The sequence below is a fragment of the Amaranthus tricolor genome, chromosome 14 (genome assembly GCF_026212465.1).
Source record: "Amaranthus tricolor cultivar Red isolate AtriRed21 chromosome 14, ASM2621246v1, whole genome shotgun sequence".
NCBI lineage: Eukaryota > Viridiplantae > Streptophyta > Magnoliopsida > Caryophyllales > Amaranthaceae > Amaranthus > Amaranthus tricolor.
The window spans coordinates 13,136,476-13,152,931 of record NC_080060.1 but is presented as its reverse complement, the minus strand read 5'-3'; the positions used below and the strand labels follow the sequence as shown (position 1 = coordinate 13,152,931).

General features: G+C 34.0%; 1 protein-coding gene across 1 annotated transcript; it reads right to left on the bottom strand.

Annotated features, from left to right (window-relative positions):
- Positions 1-5,264: 5,264 nt before the first annotated feature.
- Positions 5,265-9,169, bottom strand: LOC130799724 (uncharacterized). The gene is made up of 5 exons (XM_057662926.1): positions 8,302-9,169; positions 7,546-7,644; positions 6,399-6,443; positions 5,859-5,996; positions 5,265-5,747 (listed from the first exon to the last, which is right to left on the bottom strand). Exons 1-5 carry the CDS (start codon positions 8,689-8,691, stop codon positions 5,391-5,393), a joined length of 1,029 nt encoding a protein of 342 aa, XP_057518909.1. The 5' UTR covers positions 8,692-9,169; the 3' UTR covers positions 5,265-5,390.
- Between the last annotated feature and the right edge of the window lie 7,287 nt (positions 9,170-16,456).

The window sequence follows — 16,456 nt, the reverse complement described above, 5'->3', positions numbered from 1 at the left end:
CTAGCATGTTGGTTGGCTATGAATTGGACTAATTGAGCATTGGTCTCTTGGATGACTCTGAGTTGCTCGGTTAGGAGATTCAATTGGGCTTGAGGATCCATTCTTTCCCCAATTTCCTCTAGGTTCCTGCCAAGAGGTAATAACTAATTAATAATTATGCCTTTAAGACAAATAGATATGCACTTGCATAACACACTTTCTTAACTTTATTGATTTAATGGCTTAATAACTTCATCAATTTCCATCCCATTGGATCACTTGTTTAGCAGTTTCAACACTTTTAATGATGATTCCTCAACTTAATTTACCATCATGCTTAGGCAACTTAGCCACATAATTGGATCATCACTTGCTTACAAAAAACCTTTAAGACTTCTAGTTTACTAATGGTACTTAGTTAATAATCTGATTTAAGTTAGATGTACTACTTAAATCCTTTCTTTACCAATAATCCCTAAATTTTAAGCTCATTTCTTAATTACTTCCATTAGTTAGCTTCAACTTCTTTAAGTTAAACTCGTTCTCTAATTTTCCTGATATTTTAGACAAGCTTCCAAATCCTTGGCTCTGATACCAACTGTAACCGCCTCGAATTATGAAGGCAAACAATAATTGGAATTTAGTATTAATCAAGCAGAAGCTTACTTTCGCCAACACAATTAAGAGGTTACTTAAAGGTCAAACCAATATCCAAGTATAATACTTGAACCAAACCAAAGCAATATAAAGGAAGTCTTAACTGTCCAAAATATAGGAAAATTACAACCAAATCGAAATAAGTCCAAAGTTCAAATTACATCCTTAAATTAGTCTAAATCTAAACTAATAGTCTCTCAAATAAAATAACGAGATCTAAACAAAAGAGGAGTCATACTCCAACTCAGGTTCATCTTCCGCTCGCATATCCATTCTCTGTCGAGGTGCCATAGGGGTCTACTCTAAAAACAAAACCATTGGAAAAACATACAAAGCACAGTATCAGCAAAAAGGCTGAGTATAAACACACTGGTGTCCGTCAAACAAGTTATTAGAATCTTTTTTTTTTTTTGCGTAAATTCATTTTGAAATATGCTTTTTCATTTGATAAATCATATTATGATTCAAATCCAGTTCAATGGCTCTATAGTCATTTCAAATTCTCATTTTTCATCATAAATCATAAGATCTCAATAGATCCAAATCAATTTCAAACTCATATCATAAGTTTACATGGGTACTCTGTGAGTCATCCTGTGACTCGTTTGCTAGTCGGTCTACCGTCCGCGACATGTCCGGCAAGTGTAACACAATGGTATTGTGAACAATACGCGCTCAGCATTGGTGAGCCGTTTAATCATGCACACAACATTTGCTGTGGCATATGTACCCGCCATTTAGGCTAAAACATTTTTTTGTACATAATATATATCTTGTAATTTTAATAGCATTTGAAAGTCAAAAATATTGACTTTTTCAATATGATAATCATCTTTTATTTGCACATAGCAAAACATACTTTATTTGCGACTTAGCAAAATCAAATCATAATATTTCCCACATGGGTAAAACATGCTTAGCATAATCATATCATTAAACATAACCTTTGTATTATATTGGGGCATCACTAGCATGTATGGAAATGCATCCTAAAAAAAAGTAATTAAAGTTCAATATAATTTTTTTTTTAAGGAAACCACTAAAATGTTTCGTTTCAATCTTTCTTAAAGTAAATATAACTTAAAAAGGTTTTAACTTTAAAGGGTTTTGAAATTCATTCAAAACAACTAGAATATGATTCATAAGTCTATAAAATCATTACGACAGAAGATTTCATAAAACACTATTTTCTTAAATACGAGATAGTTTTGTCGGCAATAAAATCGATAATTGATTTACAAAGTACATATTAATTCTCCAACAAGGCCAAAGTTAATCAAGTCATTATAATACCTTATTTAAAATGAATTTAAGGTTGTCCTATCAGATTATAATTGGTTATGCGAATTTATAACGATCTTACAATTATTTTCGACAATTTGGGTATTTACCGTTATTTAAATGGTGTCTTAAATCCATAAAATTTATAAACCATCTAATTTAAACTTAATTTATACTATGAGGCAGTAGGTTATTAATGTAATTATAAATTTTTTTATATAGGTCTATTTTTACCAAAATTTAATCAACCATATTACTCTTTTTAATAAATAAACATTGTCTATTAATTTGATAAATTAGTAAATAATTAATAATTTATTTTATAAAATTATACCAAAGTTCCAAAAGTCATATAACATGTTTATTAGGCTATTTGAACTTATAAAACTCATGTATGATATTTTATTATTTTGTATAGATATTTTATCGATAAATAGAATAAAATAGGTTTAAAATTATTTGAGTCCGAATAAAATATTATAAAAATTATATGATATTCAAGAAGCTATTTTAAGGGGTACAAAATTTTAAAAGACCATTAAAAATCATGTGGGCTATTTTTAATAATTAATATCGTTATTTTATTAATAAACCGAATAAAATTTATTTAAGTCCATATATGGTCACGAAAATCCATATAAATTTTCGAACATGTATCTACTGTTTATATAAGTGTCTCATAAAATTTTCATGTCCAAAAGACGTCATTTAGTATTTATTTTATATTTTACCGTTTTCAAACTTACCAATTATTAATAACCGAGTAAAAATTATTAAGGTCCTTAAATGTCAACGAAACCTTCCCAAACTTTTACCAATTTTACCTACTGTCTATATGAGTATGTGATAAAAATTTCACGTCCATATGTCTTTGTTTGGTAATTATTTTGTATTTTACCATTTTACAATTTACCGTTAAACAATTTAACGATTATTCAAAAATAATAAAAATAAAATTCTAAACTAAATATATTCTGGCCAAATCTTGTTGGAGACATTATAATATGTTTTTATTAATTATTTTTGATGATGAAGAGTTCATCTAATACCATATTTTATAATAAGAGTATTTAAAACCTTAAAATCCATTAAAATATCAATTTAACGAATAATCTCAACAAAAAGTATCCAAGAAATTTTTCTTAACATATAGCTATTGAAAATTTCTTTTAAAATGAATTTCAAATTCATATAATCATTTCCATCACAATAACTTTCACAAAGTAGTGTTAGACATGCCTTTAAACATACAATAATTTATAAAATCAACATGCATGATGCCCACAATAATAATACATGTAATAAATTATTTCATACTCAAATTTATCATTTTGACATTATTTTTCAAGATTTAAGAACTTCTCTTTGGGAATTTATTTATTTTTTTTTTAAAAAAAAGTTTATACACAAACTTTCCCAACTTGTTCTTAAATCTTTTAAAAATCACCCCATATGACATACCTCGACTCCAAGCCTATATAATTATTCCGTAAGCTCCTACGCGTTCTTAGAAGCGGTTCTAACTTCGGGTCCTTGCCCTTCAAGTTTCAACTCCAACTCTTCAACTAAACATATTGCATTCATCCAAAAATCAATAATAATTTTGGATTTTTAACATGCACTTAATTTTTCTAAGTTAGAGTTGTTAGACTAATACTTGTGATGATTTTAATATATTTGGAGTATATTTATTATGTTGAGCAACATACTTAGTTAAGTCCCATAATTTTACTTGAATCCTTTAAGTAACAAAATTTATATGTTTGTGGAAATACATCTTCTTACTTTATATTATGGCCTATTTTTATAGATTTATAAGTGATGATTTTCTTAGTTTAGAGATAAAATACTCATTTTATAATGATCTTAGTTTATAGAAAGATTCATGTAAAAAAATGTTTTACATGAACAAGTTTTAACAAAAACTAGTTGAATAAGGAAATGAACATAACTTACTCTATACTTGGTGGATTTCTTCAAGTTTGGTGTCTATGAAAAGCTCTTAAGATGAAGATTATTTTTATGGGAGATTTGAGTTTATAAACATAAATTTTCAGAAGTTTTAGATGGGTTTTTGAAGGAGATTTGATGAGAAAAGAAGGTGTTCTAGTTATTGAAAGTTTGAAGGATTCTAGTGTTTGTTCATGGATGAACTTGGGAGCAATGTGTTGGGGTTTATGGCTGAATAATTATTCAGAAAATAGAGTGTTTTTGCTTCAAATATTTGCCTCTTGCATGCTTGTAATGATGCACAAGCTTTGGGTAGAACAAAAGGGGTTTTGGGTAGTGTGATTAGCTTGAGTGTGTAAGTGAACAAGGAGCTACTAAGGGGATTTGGGACAGCCATATTAGCTGCTGTTTGGGGCTGATTTGGAGTGCTTTTTGTTCTCAATTTGGTCTATTATGGTATAAGAAAGGTTTATCTAAGATAGTTTAAAGTTTGGGTAAAAATTATTGTACATGTAACAAGTTATGTAACTTGTACTTCATGTTTAAAAATCACTTGTATATGTGAGAAATATTTAATTTACTCCCATCATGGTTATATAATATACTTGGGTAATAATTAAATTTTTTTTCGAACTGTTATGGGTAGTTGCTCAACTTTAAGTTTTACCTCCAAAGTTTACGTTACTTGTTACGATTCATAATCGCGTTACGAATTAACAAGTTTCTAATCATTGTAGAGCATTTTCAAATTACTACCATCACTAATTAAATTATAATTAGTAACGAACAAATATATAATAAAAATTAGGCACTAAAAACGACTAATGAAATCTCCTAATAATACGACTGTTTCAGAAAATTTGTTGCAATTAAAAAATTTTTAAACCAGTAGTTTTTGTTCAATGTTGATTCAAGTATTGTCGTTGAACTCTTGTTTATTTATGCGTCGATTAACATACAAGTTCATTTTCATCTCGAACGGTTAATGATCGGATTATTTTCGATTTTTGTTACACTTCGATTTGAGGATTTGTTGGATTTTCAGAGTTATTTTTTCTTGGTTTAAATACGGGTCGAACACTGTTCGATTCGAGCGGGTTTATTGAGTTGAGCCGGATTTGAACCGCCCTAAATACAACCACATCAGATTAATTGCCATTGCAGTCAACTACTTGATATTGTAGTCAACAATAGGTATTAATCTGTAAGATTAAAATTAAGTTTAAAGTTCATTCCAACGGATATAATTGTTGAAGTTCGACCCAAAAAAACTATATATTTTTGCCAAAATTCATACTCTTTCATTCAATTTTTCCTCAAACAAAACATCTATAATTTCCGATAACTACCAAGAAACTACTCCGCAATCGAGCTAACATTTGCAAATGCTATTAAGAAGTGGAATATAAAAGAAAATTGTGTATTGTTTGAGGAAGGAGATCAAGAACTGAAACTACTGCAATACAACTACTTATGGGAGGATAAAATGTATGTATAAATCAAAGATAATTTCTAAATAAAACCTACATTTTATGTGTAAGATCTTCATCATTATATGTTTTGATTCTTTGGATAAAAATAGGAATTGGATTTTTCAAGACAGAAACATTAACATTGTTCCAAACATCTGGCTTGGTTGGTAGCTGAGCAATTTTTTCGGCGATAAACATATCTTCTGGAATAATAGACCCAAAAACTATATAAGCCTTACTCCATTCAACATGATTTGCCAGGCTTATGAAAAACTCTGGACCCGACCCAACCCATGCAACTGCACCTCTCCTGATCGTTTGACATACGTCGGAAGGGAACTGCTGTAAAGGCGTGCCTGCTGCTTCAAGTGTTCCTTGAATCAGGGCATAAGGGGGACCGAAAGAAGCCTAAATAACAAAATTTTCAAGATGTTGGCTGATATATTTTAGGGTTGATAGAATGAAGATGTATTCAAAGAAGTTTAAAGGAAATTCCATCAAAAGATATATACAACTAACATCATTTATGTGGTTTCCCTTCATGTCCCATGAATCGCCTCGGCCTTCTGCGCGGTAAAATCGGCAGCCATTACAGTGGCGAAGTGTCAGTAGCTCAAGAATATACTGCACTGAATATGGAGCAGAATCTGGGTGAAGCTGCACCAAACTGAGCATTGTTAGAAAAGAAATCTACAAGGGTTCAGCAAATTACAAATTATGATTGGGGTAATCATGCCAACGATAGACTCTCCATAATAATCTATACTTAATACAAGCTCTATTTCGTCAACTTCAGAGTGAATACACAAGTCCCAAAATCTGAAAGATTTAAGTTTATTAACTAGAGGTGCTTAAAACAAATCCGACGACCCGACATTTTCCTTGCCTTGTAATCAAACCCGATTTTTACCCAACCTTATAAATGTATTTACAATTATGTAAAAAACAAAATTGACATAAGGCCTGATTTGAAATGACCCAAAACATCTGACCTCGATGACCCGAATGAACACCTTTATTAATAAGTGAACAATTACTTATGACCTCAGAAATGCTTACTTTTACGCGAAGGGTACCAAGTTCAGTTTCCAAGCCGATAATTCCCTGCAGAAAAAATAGTGAGCAAGAGAGTTTAAAGGATGTTCAATAAAGAAACATAGATATCAAGCATTTAACAAGGTTCAAAGCAGACTTGTTGTAAGGAAGAGACTGACAGTGACTATCTTGATAACCTCAGTTTAAAGACGGCTTTGCTTAAAACTTAAAAAACTTTCATCCAATGTTCAGAGACTTGCAAACTTTCCTTGGTCCTTTTGTTACATTTGAAAACTTGCAGCAATTTATGCACACCTATTCCGAGTATCGGATATCAACATTACACTAGTGTTTCTAATTAGAGGGAGGGCTTCACAAGAAAAAGAGGGTTGCGGGAGCGTAACACTAGGTTTAAAATTTTCTACTCAAAAAAGAAAAGAAAAAACAGCCTCCAACTTCACGTCATATAAGAAGCACAGGCATGAATGAATTATTTGGCTACATTGAACATTGACAAAGCATTGGTGCTTCTATTATATTTTATGGAGACGGTGTTTGCAAAAATGATCAAAACTAACAGAAAATAGCATCTACAAGATTAAGTTGTGATTTTTAGCCTGCCCATGCAATAACAGTCAGAGTGTAAAAAGAGAACCCATTGTTTACTGTAAACACAGCCTTCACTGCCAAAGGACAAAAGATAGATCAGAGCCAGTCAAATAAGCATTGTTCTAATCGAAGAAAATAAGAGTCTCGGGATGGATGTAAAGAATAGATACAACTGAGAGATGTCATGTGTAATCAGGCATGTAGAAGTATGAGCATTATTGACCAAGGCATAGCAACACACTATAAGAGAAACCCAAACCAACGAAGGTTAAAATGGGAAATTTATAATTCTACTGTTTGACAGAAACTACAGATTGTTTCTTCAACACTGAAAGTATAAATAAAAAGGAAAATGCAGCACTACTCACACTACCGAAGATAACTCAAGTACTCAACGCCCATGCACATAGTCAAACATCAAGCAAAACAGGAGGCGTCTCTACGTTATTCATCAGGCACTATAAAGCTTGTATACAACTGGTCTCTAAAGTACTCTAACAGAAATGACTGCAAACCTTTTATGTAAAGGTGAGAAAGAATGTATGTCCAGCATATTATGTACCTCTCCTTTGCCAAATACAAGCCCCGATGTCCACATTACTTCGCTACCCACATCTTGACGCTGAGGTGCCAATGTGTCCTGCTGCTTCTTCAACCAACACTGAAACAACATATCAACTGTAAAAGTTAAAACACAATTCCCTTAGAGCTAATTATCATTTCTTTAAAAAGAACTTACAAAGGTAAAGTTACCACACGCTAGATTCTACCTACATGACACTACCGCCAATTCTAAGCATAGCATCTTAATTTTTGACAACAAAAAAGCTTTCTGATAATCATTTTAAGACCAAAATATTGATATTCATAAGTCATAAACAATATAATACCCCTTTATTCATACATAGTAACGCTAGATACATAGTAAAGCTAGGACTATAATACCAATCTTAGTTCAGTCATTCAATAATCATCAACCATTCAACAAAAGAAACACATATTATACAACCAAGTACTCAGATCAAAAGCACTTCTCAAATTCAACTAAAAAAAAGGCAATGAAGGAAAATTCCCCATTTCAGCAATATAAGTGCAGTATATGTCAAGAATATTATGGAGGGAATTGTCTCAGTTATCATTATACAACACATCTAAATTAGTGAATCATTATCACATTCGATAACAAAGAAACAAACTCTACATGACCACTAACTCAAATCAAAGCCAATTCTCAAACTAAAGACAAACAATCACAATCAACCCATCAAACCAATTCAATCATATAGGCAACAAAACCAACAAACGTATAAAAACTAACCTCACCAAATTTCGATCCACAAGCTTGACGATCACCACAAAAAACCCAACTATCACACAAACAAGGTCCATATGTACTACTACACATTGCCTTACAAGATTCACAACACTCTTCTGCAGAATTAAACTTATTGTCTGTACCCCATTTAACTGCTGATCCCCAAAGCTCCAAATGTGGGATACCTCGACAACAATTTCCCATATTTTCTCTCGTCAAACTAATTCCATCATTTTCATCTAGTGCTAATTTATCAAATTCTGAGATTGAATTGCTAGGTTTAAATATAGTTGAGATAACTATATAGGCTAAAGTACCAGCTAAGAGGCCCAATGATAGGATAAAGATTGAAATCCAACTACCTGCATTAGAGTCGATTGAACGACGACCCATTTGAGAATTAAGTGTAAATAGCAAAACCCAGAAACGAATTTCGTTTATTATTGTTTTATATTAGACTCTTGTTTCAACTTTGATCAATTAAAATCAATTCTAGGGTTAGTGCATTGATTATAATGGGGCTTCAAAGAGGAATGTGTGATATTCTAGTTCTAGGGCACTAGTCATCGGATTCTAAGGAGTCGAGGACGCGAAAGAAGATTACGAGGTAGATCTGGCATTGAATGACGGAGGTGGAAATTCAATGCTTAAATAAATTCCGGCTTTCAAAGTAAATGCTTCATTGAAAGAGAGTAATTAGGACGTTAGCTCCTCGTTTCTTCACTGAAAATCAATATTTTTAATAGATTTCGGATTTCTTGTTTGTAGACATTTTTGCAGACTTCTTAGTTCTCATCTCAAATCTCAAAAATGGGTGCGTTACGTTAACGTTGCACTAGTAACAAATTAAAACTTGCCTGCTAGGGCTTTCTTCCCGATCAATCCATCCAGTTCACGGCTCATTTGGCAGTAAATATTATGCAAAAACTTGTAGAAAACGGGTTTATATTGAGATTATTTATATATAAGGGTCGTTTAAAAATTGAAAAATAATAAATAGCTTAAAATTAAAAAAAATTAATTTTAACTTTAAAAATTCCACCAATGATCATATTTTTTACACTTAATAAATTGGCACCAATTTTGCTATATTTTTTTTATCATACCTATAATTCTCTAAGTTTAATTTTCCCTCAAATTCACTATTAATGTCTCATTTGCTTTATGTACTTCATTCAATACACTTATTCAATATTTAATATCTCTAATTGTACATAATTAAAAATTATGGAAAGTTGATATGAATAATCCTTGCATTGAGACGAATCAAACAAGATCCCATTTGACTATGTTTTAACTTATAGATTAATAATGAAACACAAATTAAGAGTAAGAGATGAATAGTGTCCAAAAAGCAAATAGGAACGTTAGTGCTGAATTGGAGGGAGTATTTCTTTTCAATTTTCTCTAATTTTTGTTTTTCTTTTTTCAAGCTATGGATAATAATTATTCTTTTTATAGACAGAGCCGTCTAGGACACTATTGAGGTCTAAAGCAAAAATTTAACTAGGTCCTTGTAAACTAAGTGTGTACCTTTATTTTAATTGTAAAAAAAAATATTTTTTTTAGTATGAATGCTTTTTTAGTACGTGATGTGCTCTAAATTAAACATATATGAAGAAACAATTACTAAAAAACAGGGAAGTCCTTCAAAAATACCAAGAATAATTAATAAATTACACTCTTGTATAGTTGCATTCTCACCACAAAAAAAAGAGTTGAAATTGTTAACCACCAAACATAGCCCATAAAACTAAATGATTCTATCCCACAGTACCAGTTCCATCAAAATTTTGTGCAATTCACGCGAACTTCAAACCACAAACACCACAAAATTGTACTAGGGAACCTGAAATAAGTATCCGAGACTTCGACTAATCAACCTGTTTTGGGTTTAAGGCCTGAGCATTAATTGGTTCTTACATATGATCAAGCCCAAGTCAAACATAGCCAATGAAATATGCAAGTCCAAATTCGAGATTAGTATCGGTCCGTTTCATCAATTATCAGTTCGACAGTAGGTTTAGTTAGTTTCATTATCAGTACAAAGCCAATCATTATAAATACTTGTAAAATAACATAAGGAAGTAAGTTATGTCTCCCATATTCTCTCTAAGTGATTCAATTCTCATATTCATATTCAATTGTTAGCTGACTTAAGCATCGGAGAGGCTTTCCCGGGTGCCGCCCCCATGTTAGTAACCTTCGTTCATTTTGTAGGTTCATTTGAAGCTTTCCTTCGATCATCTTCAATCACTTTCGACTACATTCAACCACATTCAACCTTAAGAGATTGGATTGGGTTACCTATACTACGACACATGGATGTTTCTACTTGGACATACAACATATATTACCCTTTCCCAACTTAATACAAATTGTAACTAAGCTTCACCTGAAACAGTTTGACGCCGTTTGTGGAGAAGAGTAACACCTCACTTTAAACTCGAATTGAAAGCCAAGCCACCAAAAAGAAACACCCAGGCTCGTATTCACCAGTTGGGACCTCACACGTCTGAAGCAAATAGCTCTGGCCATGCTTGTAATCTTAGTCCTCCAATTTCTAATCCGAATTCTAACCCGGATTGCAGCCTTTCCCACTGCTCAACTTCAAGAGCACATCACTCAAACCTTTAAGACAATTCCAACTAGATCTTCACCTAATATTGAAAATGAACAAGTCTAACCTTCTCTAAGGAGGGGACCTACACCCATTCATAAGCCTACCCCACTTAATTACTATGTAGAGGATGTAGCTGAAAGTCAGAAAACACCGCCCACTCAAACCGTAATGCTAATTACGCATCTCCTCATAACTCTAGAAAAGAACATTCTCATCAGCCCACTAGGGGCAGTTATGATCGTAACATCTGAGCGCAGCCATTGTACCATCCCAACCCTAGCTGGGAAAGGGAGAGACAAGACCCTAACCCAAACCGGGGAAAGGAAGAACGTCGCTAAGGTCCTAACTGGATAAAGGCACACTCTGTCGTGGATGCTAGAAAGATAATTAACAGTCGAAAGCTTCGTTCCGGGGAGATTGATGCTCACACCCTTATCAACTCTAAGAAAAAAGAAAGAGAACACACATATCAACAACCCCCATCACAACGGGAGAAAGTATCTCATCAAAGCCCACTAAAGGCTAATCAAGATAAGTTTGAAGAAGGCGGACCAAAAAAGGCTCCATTTGTCTTCAAGATCCCCCTATCTGCTCGAATTTTAGCTACTCCTAACCGGAGTGAGGTTAAGATCCCCAACATGGTGACCTTCTATGGAATCCAACATCCTCAAGAACGCATAGACTTATATCGGGCTTACATGAAAGTTAATACTACATGTGAGGCTCTTCTTTGTAAGTTCTTTCCTACCACCCTAACTGGATTGGCTCTATCTTGGTATACTTCAATACCTTCGGGAGTGTTGACAATTTTTCTCAACTCGAAAAGATATTCTTAGATCATTTCATTGTCTCTAAGAGATAAAACAAGTCAAGTATTCACCTCATGTTAGTCATCCAACAAGAAGGAGAGTTAGTTTCTAGTTACATCAAGAAGTTCCATGATGAAGTCCTGACCATTACGGACATAAGTGATTCTGTAACTGTGCCCGCACTCATTAATGGATTGAGAACTCATAAATTAAAATGACAACTCATTGAGAATGGAGTTACCTCCTATGTTGAAGCAATGCACATTGCTCAAAGGTTGTTCAAGCCTTAAACATTTGCACCCCTATTGTAACACCCCGAGATTTTCTGACGTCATTAATTAATATTTTAATGACTTTTGGGTATTTTATAATTATATTAAATTAATTTTGAAGTAGTTTTAATAAATTTCTTTCATATACGAATTTCAATATTGACATATATTTATGTTAAATAAATACAATCACGATTTCTAAATAAAGAGGTTCGAATCAAAATAATTATTTTATTGAAATGTGTGAGCACGCGAATGTGAGTTCTTAGTTGGGCCTCGCAAGAAGATGAACCTAGGTAAACAAATAAATAAATAAGTGTATAAATTAATAAATAGGATGAGTTAAGGTTTTAAGGGGATATCACTCCCTCCCTCACAAGAATCACGCCGTTAGCCGTCACTCCCTCACTTCCCTCTCTCAATTCCCTTCCCTCACTCACGGGTCAGCCACAAGCAAGAGCAGCCGCCTCCTCACTTCCCCACCAGCTGCCGCCTTCTGCTTGACCACCACCTGCATAGCCGCCAATAGCAACCAGCAGCAGGGGCTGTGATTTCTTCCCTAAACAGCAGCTGCTCAGCAGCTTCCCTTCCCTCCTCCACGGCAGCAACCAGCTGCACACCAGCAGCACTCCACGAGCGCAGCACCACCATCTTCGTGCTCCACCACCACCACAACACCACCTATACCCTCACCCTTTTCTAGTTTCTCCATTGTGAGCCATCTCTTCTCTTTTCTCCAATTAATGTCTAGTTTTATTTGAAGCTTTATGAAGTTTATGAGTGAGGTGTTGATTTTTGTGTTATTTTCATTGAATTTTTTTGTGGGTAAGAATTTGATTGATGAATTAAACATGTTTATGACTTAGGGTTTGAAGTGTGATTGAAATTATGGGTTGTGTGTTGATTTGTATTAGTTTCTTTGAATCTTAGTATGGGTAGTAATTAAATGTTATCTTTGAACACGAAACGATTAGGGCTTGGATTTAGAGATGAAATTACCAATGATGTGTGTGTTATACTATATTTTGGTGATGATTGATTAAATAACTTTAAAAGTTGTTTTAAGATTTGGTCGATTGGTTATTATTGTTAATAATTAGTAATGGTGATGATGTTAGTTGACTATGAAAGTGATTTCGATTGATTAAATTGGGAATAATAGTTACTAATTGTTGTGGTTTGATTGTTGTAAATTACAAATACCCTTATTAGGTTGTTACTGAAGTTATAGATACATGATATTGGTAAGCCAAGAGCATAATGTCAACTTATTGTCGATGGTTGCTAAAGTTATTTGTCGTGTTGTTTTGATTATAGTTCTTAATAGCTTTGGAGAATGCAACAAATGATATCTCGATATGATAACTCTAAGATTTGCTTTATCATTATATTAATATTATATTAAAATTGTAAGATTTAGTTGTGATTAGTTATTTTTGGGTAACGCGAGCCGATATGCTCAAAATTAGTTAATGTAAAGAAACGATTCACACATACTTCTACTTTAAATTGATGGAAAGACTTATGCTGTGTTGAGTCAATGATTTTGACTTGTATTGAATGAGTTGTGTGCGTGCTAGAGTAATCGGAAACTCATATATTGAATGGTTGATAGCGGTTAATTTGGTATTTAGTTTGGTATGTCAAAGTAGTTAAGGGAACTTATTAGTTCTACTCATAACTTATATAGGTGCCCATTTCGTAAGAGGAAAGTAGAGCCTTCTTTGGGTGATTTTGTGACTTTTGATCGTGCAGTGACGCTTACAGGTATGTACACGCAGTAATAACCCTTATATGCAATATTCTTTAAGACATTATTGTATATTTTGATAGTATGCATTGTATCGAAACTATGAAGTACTAGTGAGTACACTTTATATGAAGAGCTATCGACTATGAAATCCTTGCGCTTAGAATAGTTTAGAGAATGAGAGTGTTAATAGAAGGCGGGAACCACCCCTTATTTATTTAAGAATTAGATTATGCCTTAATTGGAGTTAGAATGGCTCCGTTATAGGTGAATTTCATATTCTATTGAGTGACTCAGTGGGTTTTTGCGCGCTGCTATCCCAGGGCGCTCATTAATAGTTGAGAATGGAAGTTATACCCCTCTGATAAGGTACTAGATTATGATTAGCTGGCGTGACTCAACTGGATTATGTCCGGTTGTTTTAGTAGTCCCCTAGGTGAGGTTCGACGGGACCACCGTAAGGGGGGTATGAGCATGCTTGGGTCATTGGGCGTCGGGTGGCCGATAACGCCCCTTGACCGAGGTGTTACCATGCGGCCTTGCAAACCCCAATATGGTGGCCTCTTCACTGGTTTAGTACCCCAGTGTGTTAGTTTTTCCCGAAGATAGGACCCGAGAGGGTCAGCTGGAGGGGGCATGAGCTCATACTTTGCCATGGGCGCCGGTTGGCCGATAACGCCCTTGGCCGTGTCACTATGTCAGGAAGTAGAGAAAAGATCCACTGATAGAAAACTATTCAGTGATAGAAAATTTATTCTTTGATCGAAAGTTATTTCATGATAGAAGGTTCATTCTTTGGTAAACCTTACGCGTTGATAGAACGTTTACTCTTTGATAGAATATTTACTCATTGATAGAACATCTACTTATTGATAGAATAGTTTATGCTAGTGAGAAGTGTGCCTAAGTTAAGCTACCTCAAGGGTATTACGGACTATGATCACACTTACCTTAGTGAGAAGTGTGCTTTATAAGGTCATGTGTTAGGTATTCTGTTAATGCCTTGGTCGAGTTAAACTATGCGTATTTTGCAAGAGTTTATGTTTGAAAAGAGGAGCGTGAAGACCTGCATTCTACCCAAGAGCACATGGTTCGGGTTGGAAAGCACGTAATGAAATTAAGAAGTATAAGTGGGCTATAAACGGTTACTATCTGTGCTTGCGTTTTATGAAATCATCTTATGTTGTTTTATGATATAATGCTATCTAGTAGTTGGCCTTATTATATTTAATGCTAGTTACTGACGTGTACGTGTTTGTGTTTATGTTTGTTTGTTGATGACTTTCTATGATTGTCTTGCTATGACACATTGGCCTTTGGTCTAATGTCGAGCAGTAGGGGGATCATAGACAAGCGTAGCAGGTACTGGAGCTTCTTTTGCATTGCATTGCATTTGGGGAGAGTGATGAGGGCGAAGCATACCCCGTGTCATACTGCTATCTTTCGATTTTTTAGTTTTTCTTATCTTTTGTAAACTTTGTTTTGTTATGTTATGAGGCCTTGCGTCCTCCCTCGTATATTTGTATTTCCGCTGCGTAGTTTATAACAGTGTATGGTTTTAAGGAGTAAGTCTTTTTAAAACGCAAATGTTGACACTGGAACCACGATCCATGCTTGGCATGTTGATTTGAGAAGCCGGCGATGAATCATTCCACCGGGACATAGCATTGATAGGCCATTGGTGCCTTTACTTTATTAGTTGCTAAATTAACTTTTGTTTTTCTACAAAGGTGCACAGTTTTAAGGGAGATGCTGCCAAAATTTTCACTCACCTTTTTAAATTTAATATTTAACGTTTATCTAAATTCTCTTCCTTTTCTTTTATGTAACACCCGAATTTCCTCCCGTCCTTTACGGTTTTGGTTTCGTTAAGGGGTCGGAAATTCAGGGGTGTTAGACCTATAGACTCTCAAGCCAAAAAAAAGAAGAATGATAAACTGTAATCCCAATCATAGCCACATACAAACCCTTTTCGACAAGAATACATGAGATTCTCATGAATGGGTTCAGGTAAGCAAGGACCTCCCAGGTTTGATCACAATTACTCGGTGGAATGGTCAAAAGAGCTGAAGGATTGGGGCTATGATCCTCGATTCAACAAGAACCGAAAAGACATTTTCTATGCCATTAGATCTGAACTCCCACCTCCACCTCAAGTGAGTACTTCAATGAATAGAAGAAACATGGACTTGCGGCGTGAGTATCATAAGGAGCATGGTCATACCCTTGCTTATTACCAAGAACTTAAGAAAGTCCTTGATCGACTTGCAAACGAAGGAAAATTAGGACGCTTCATGAATCGGATTCAACAATACCAACCTTACCGGTCGAGACAAGGGTCATAAAATAATCTTGAGTGGGATCAGAACTCTGATAGGGAAAGAGAAGAGCAGACTATTGTCACCAAAGGTTTCATCAATATCATATCTGGTGGATACTCCAAATTTTAGGTAGGTGATAGGTTCATCTAGTGTTCATACTTTGATAAAGTCTAGCATCACTACCACCACAACTCATGCTATGCAACTAACAAGTAATCCGAAGTCTAGTGATAAGCTATAATCGACCATTGTAAGAGGCTATTATACCTTGTTAAGAAATTAAATATGTAATGAAATCCTTTGAACATCAAGAAGAAACCCTATGCAATGGAAGATTGAGACAATCTTCAATTTATGAATGAATGAAAGTTAAGAAAAACTTT